Source organism: Tribolium madens, unplaced genomic scaffold (assembly GCF_015345945.1).
Source record: "Tribolium madens isolate multiple individuals breed KSU strain unplaced genomic scaffold, Tmad_KSU_1.1 Scaffold_3;HRSCAF=73;Tcas5.2_LG2, whole genome shotgun sequence".
Taxonomy (NCBI): domain Eukaryota; kingdom Metazoa; phylum Arthropoda; class Insecta; order Coleoptera; family Tenebrionidae; genus Tribolium; species Tribolium madens.
In genome coordinates, this window is record NW_025401006.1 from 15,224,167 (window position 1) to 15,230,345 (window position 6,179).

General features: G+C 31.5%; 1 protein-coding gene across 1 annotated transcript; it reads left to right on the top strand.

The window, feature by feature from the left end:
- Positions 1–418: 418 nt before the first annotated feature.
- LOC123007362 (FMRFamide receptor) lies at positions 419–5,612 on the top strand. Its single transcript, XM_044402624.1, has 2 exons — positions 419–1,159; positions 4,886–5,612. The coding sequence occupies exons 1-2, from the start codon at positions 452–454 to the stop codon at positions 5,447–5,449; spliced, it is 1,272 nt and encodes a 423-aa protein (XP_044258559.1). The 5' UTR covers positions 419–451; the 3' UTR covers positions 5,450–5,612.
- The last annotated feature ends 567 nt before the right edge of the window (positions 5,613–6,179 follow it).

The following is a 6,179-nucleotide window of genomic DNA, read 5'->3' on the forward strand; positions in this document are numbered from 1 at the left end:
CTTCTTCGAACACTGTTCGAAGAAAAGTTTGCCAATATTCAATTTCAAATTGCATATCATTCTAAAGGACAAGTCCATCCCTTTAAAATGGTCTTTATTTGAAAGAATAATAGTTATTGAGTAATGATTTTTTAAAGTTAAAGTATTCATTTAAATTAGAAAAAAAATTATTTAGTTCAAAGTGTGTGGACTTTTTTAATTTTTTTTAGTGCATTTAATTTGTCTCACTTTCTCACATACTTTTTTTTGCCGCCCTGTGTTATTGTTGAAAATTAAATATGGCAATTGTTGTTCGTTTTTGTAGTCCATTTCGTAAAAAATTCTCTCTTGTTTCAGATAATGGAATAAGAGGAAGAATGTTGGAAATCCTCGCATCCAAACTCTCTCACTCCCAATTTCGTAATAAAACCCGAATAAAGCACATAATGCGTTAGACTTGTCGATTTGAAAAATGTCCAACATCCAAAACGAATCATTTTTTTCCAACGACAGTTACGATTCTTGTCTTAACGAAGAAATCGAAACGTTAAAACTTTACCGTTTCATAATCAACGGTCTTTTACTTAACATTATTGGAATTTTGGGCATTTTGGGCAACATCATCTCCATGATAATTCTATCTCGGCCTCAAATGCGTTGCAGCATCAACTACCTCCTCATTGGGTTGGCCCGCATCGATACTGTACTCATCATCACAAGTATATTACTTTTCGGTTTGCCGGGGATTTACCCATACAGCGGCCTACTTTTCACTTACTACTACATCGTGTATCCTCATATAGCGCCAGTGGTGTTTCCCCTAGCTATGGTGGTGCAAACTGCATCGGTTTATTTGACCTTGACTGTGTCCTTGGAACGATTTGTGGCCGTGTGTCATCCCTTAAGGGCGCGATCGTTGTGCACATACGGAAGGGCGCGCATGTACGTCATTGCAATCATCGTTTTCTCGGCAATGTATAATTTACCTAAACTGTGGGAATCCACCATCAAAGAAGAGTGGTTTCCGGAAAGGAACGTTACTGTGTATTGCCCAAGACCATCGGCGTTACGAGAAAACGAACTCTATATAAGAATTTACATTCATTGGTTGTACCTCATTTTTTTGTACCTCTTGCCCTTTCTTGGGCTAGCAATACTCAACGCTGCTATTTACAGACAGGTAATTGTAACACAATCGACGTTAAATCAATATTTTCAAATACACAGATGACAAGGGTGGATCCAGGGCCCCCCCAACCAAAAGCTTCAATATTTTATATTTAAATTTTAATATAAAAACCTTATGACCTAAAGTTTTTTAAATAAAAACATTAGAATTCTTTTTAAATCACACTTATTAATACAAATCATACATATACCGAGAGATCAAAATAATTTGTAGTCATTTTTGGATCCGAAAACGTACAGTTCGGAATTAAAATTTCGCGCAGTACTGTCATTTTCATAATGTAAACTCTAAAACAACCTTTATATTAATAACCTCATTTTTTACTCTTGTCGTATTTATGTCATTTTGACTTATTTACTTTCAAAAATAGTGATTTGTGGCATAATAACGGGTAGGCAGCAGATCTTAATAAATTTCCTAAGACAGACAAATTGTTTAATTAACAAATTTAACAACAAATAAAAATAAATTTAATTGTCAAATTTCAGTCATGATGACAGTAAAAGGTAGTTTACAAAAGTGACAATTCCCCAACTGTACGTATGTCTGTTTTTGAACTAACTGCACGTGAAATGTCAAATAAAATGACAAGTCGAAAACGGCAAAATGGGCTGGAATTAGTCGCCGACGTATAATAATAAGACCGTTCTTTTTTTAAGGTAAATCATAAATTTAGTTATCTTTTTGATCATGGGATTTTACCTTTACACTTGTCATTTTATTTGACGTTTCACAGAAATACGCACAGGACATACGTTTTCGGATACAAGGACAAATTATTTTGATCTCTCGATACTCCCTTAGTTTTTACTAAWTYAAAAAGAAATCATCAATTGTAATTTTCTTTGGGCCACATCTTAGGTATCTAATTAAATTAAGTTTATATCTCTTTAAATAATGAACTTTACCAACTCGCTAGAACACCTTATACACAATTTTCAACTTGTTTTAAAATCCTACACCTTTTGGTTTTTGGGTAATGACGGCAGCGACATTTTTTTTTAATGGAAACTCTTATTTTTTTAGCGAATTCGATAGATAATTGTCGAAATGGCAACACCAAAATATTATGTATTACATAAAGTTTAAAAAAAAAATATCCAAAAAGTGAAATAATATCAATAAAAAACAAAGATACAATTTTAAATCAAGTTAAAAATTTTGTATTTGTTAAAAAAAAATTGACCTGTTCGAGCATTTTTCCAAAACAAAATATTTTCAGTTTTAATAAATAAGATTATTCTATAATTTTGCCGCTCACTGTATACCTACCCTCATCATTTAAAATTTTTTTAGATAGCCCCCCTCCAAAATTAATTCCTGGATCCGCCCCTGACAGATGAGCCAGCCGGTCAGTGGCTCGAATCTTGCGGTTTTATTCAACGTCTTAAGTACGGAATCAAACAGAATAAGTTGTTTATTTTTGCTTGAAACGAAGTAGAATTGCTTGGGGAATTTGAGAATTAAATTAAGCAACTGCATTGATACAACGATCTTTTTTATTGTCTATTCGAGCACTAGCTACATAATTTATTTATTTAAAAATTGAATTATGTATCATTTAGTTGGTTGGAGGAGACGTTTAACGTTTATTTCCTGATTTTAAATCTTGATCGACCAGTTTTAACTCCATATGCAGGGTTAAGTGCCTTTTACCGGCAAATCCAAACAGAAGCGATTTTTTCCTCACTCTTTCGTAAATAATTTTATTCAATATGCGTAGATAAACAGGAAAGCCTTTTAAACCGTTAAAATTTTATCAAAAAAATGGCAAATTTAAATTTTAACAGCAATAAAACACTCTGACATTTACGAATATCACTTGTTACCACATTAATGGATAAAAAAGATTTAAGTTACAAATTGTAGGTGTAGTTAAAACACAGATGTAAAACAAAAAATTTATAAGAAAAATGAGAATGAAAAATTCATTCATTACTCGGTCTCTGTCTCTAGGTAAGAGAGAAAATTTAAGGAAACTTTCTACGTTATAATATAGTTGTTAACAATTTACAAATCTATTAATGCATTTCAAATAACAAGTTTCTGAGAAAAAATATGCAAATAGATGAATAACTGTTAATTTTTTTTTGTATGTATACAGGTAACAATATGGACCAAAACAAACAAAAAAGTCTTAATAAACATGAGAGTAACGGTTTCGGATTGAGAAAAAATTTAAATAAACAATTTAAAGAACAAAAAAATATAAACGAGAAAATCAGATAAAAAGCTGAGGATGTCGAAAAAAACTAAACAAATGAATATAATGAAGGAAAAAAGATTTAATTGACAGTTTCCTAAATTTTATTCTTTTTTTGTTCATACGTTTTACATATTACTTATCAAATGTTGTAAAGCCCTTATGCTTGTTTTCTTTTTTATATTCTTGCGATTTTTTAAAGTTTTTAGAAATTTGGTCTGGTATACCTATAATGTGTAGTTTTTGTATTTTATTCTCTTATTACAATGTAAAACACAAAAATAGTTCCTTTTGTGCAATTTGAGTCCGTTTAAATTCTTTTGTTTAGTGTTTTACGTATATTTTGACATATGATTAGTACCGTTATTATTATTATATTAATAAAACGAAAAATTTGTTGTTTATTTAATTTTGACACCAACAAAAACGGATTTACGTCTACTTGAAATGTTTTAGTTATACATATTTGGGCTTATTGTAACTATCGTGACTAATATTTTTAAATAAAAAAACGTGGTTTTGCTTGTTTTGCCACCGACTTGACCAATTTTGAGTCCACTTGAAGTGTTTTGGATTAAATAAAAACTTGAAAACTTAATCTGAAGAAAATGAGAAGAATTATTGAGAAATAAAGAAGTGAAATTTGAGAATAATATACGGAAGTAGAATCAAAAAATTGTCATGACATAATAAAAAAATTAATCCGCCAACACAAAAATAAAGAAAAAACTTATTATTTATCTAAAAAAAAGCAGATAAAAAACTACGAATGTCGAAAAAAATGAAGGTGAAGATAATGAAAAAAGATAAAGAAATTTGGAAGATCCACTTGACAATTTCAAGTTTTATATTTTTTTTGTTTATATGTCTTACTTCATGTTGCGATATTTTTCTTATTTTTTTTAATATTCTTACAAATTTTTAATGTTTTTAGAACTCTGGTGTGATATTTTTTGTATTATAGTTTTTATTGCGTTATAAAACAAGACAAAAATGAAAAAATCTTAATAAACATGTTTATGAAAACTTTTTTGTTTGTTTTGGTCCATACTATTATCTCCTTAAATATTTTACAATCTTTTTTTAACACTCTGTATGTACCTCCAAGAAACCTTTTATATGTACTTGTTTTCCTTCAAATTAAAAACATCAAAACAACAATTTTGTTTATAAGGGTACTCTTGTTTTGTTTGATAATTTCTTGGTGCCCTACAATAACATTGTCAAATGTTTTTTCAGTTATAAAATTATCTGTTTTGATCAATTATTGTAACTTAATCAATTTTGATTTTTATTTATGTTGGCTTACAGCGAAGAAATTCCGCTCAAAACGTTAATATAGATCAAACCGCAAAGTTTATTTACTCGAGCAGTCGAGCAAAAATAAAAAAAAACCCTGCTTCGTCCAATCTTTTATCCAATTTCCTACTCAAACTTCACTTAATTACTCCACTTTTCTTCCTTAATTCAAGTCCGATTTTTAGCTATTACGTTGAATATTTGATTATTTTCAGGTCCGCAAAGCCAACAAGGAGCGCCAGCGTCTTTCCCGTCTGCAAAAACGCGAGATTGGCTTAGCCACGATGTTGTTATGTGTGGTGGCCGTTTTCTTCGTGTGCAATCTCCTCCCTTTAGTATTGAACATAATAGACACGTATCGCCCCTCGTGGGACATGCCGATTCTAGTAAACACGAGTAACTTACTAGTAACGATTAATTCGAGTGTGAATTTTATAATTTACGTGATATTTGGTGAGAAATTCAAGCGATTGTTCTTGCTGTTGTTTTGCAATAATTCGCTGTTTGGAACGGGACGCGAGTCTCCGGATGGGGGGGCCACACACGACGACAGTTTCATGTCGAATGGAGGAGATAGACAAAGTTTGAGGTTGCATAGACAGAATATGAGCAGGAATGGCATGTCAACTCGCATGAATGGCTCCGAAAGGGATAAGAAAAAAGGAGGACGATGTAGGGCTTCCAGTCCGGGGCCCTGCGTTTATTATCCTGCCAAAAGGGCTAGTAAGGAGATAACGATTGCGTATACGACACAAACATCACTGTCTGGACCAGACTGACCGAAACATCATCAAACGGACTGCACTGAGTAAAAAGCATACTCATAAAAAGAAAAAAAATACAGGGTGTTTCCTTTTTATTGTTACAAACTTAAACAGGTGATGGAATATTCAATTTTAGGACAAAAGTTTCCCATGAACATGTATCAAAAAATGTTACGTAAGCGAGCTACACCCCCTGAAAGAAATGGGATTTTCCCACTATTGCAGAATAGATAAAAGTACAAAAATTGGTATAGCTGATAACCCTGAACGAATTTAAAGATCACTTTAATTTAATTTTTAATTTTTAAGACAAATTGTAAACTGATTTTACTCAAAAACGGTAAGTTTTATCGAAAAAAGTGGCTGAGAGTGGCAAAAACCAACAGCCAAAATAATTAAAATACTTGTTACCCTAAACCCCCCAGTTTAGGACGCCCCTGAGTAAAAATTTCGACTTTTTTCTTTGAATTCATTTGGGTGTATAAAGGTTGTCAGTTGTGCATACCAAATTTTGTAGTTTTATCTAGGATGGTTTCTGAAATATTGGAAAAAATCCATGAAAAGATGTACCCATTTCAGGGGATGTGGCTCCCTTATATAAAATTTTTCGATATACCAGGTGAATAAAAAGTATGGAACCAAACGGTTTGATAAAGTACTATAAAAATGTGATGATTTAACAAGAATAAAATTTTTCGAAATTTCCTTTTGTTTTTGAGTTCTACACAAAAAAAATTTAAATGGC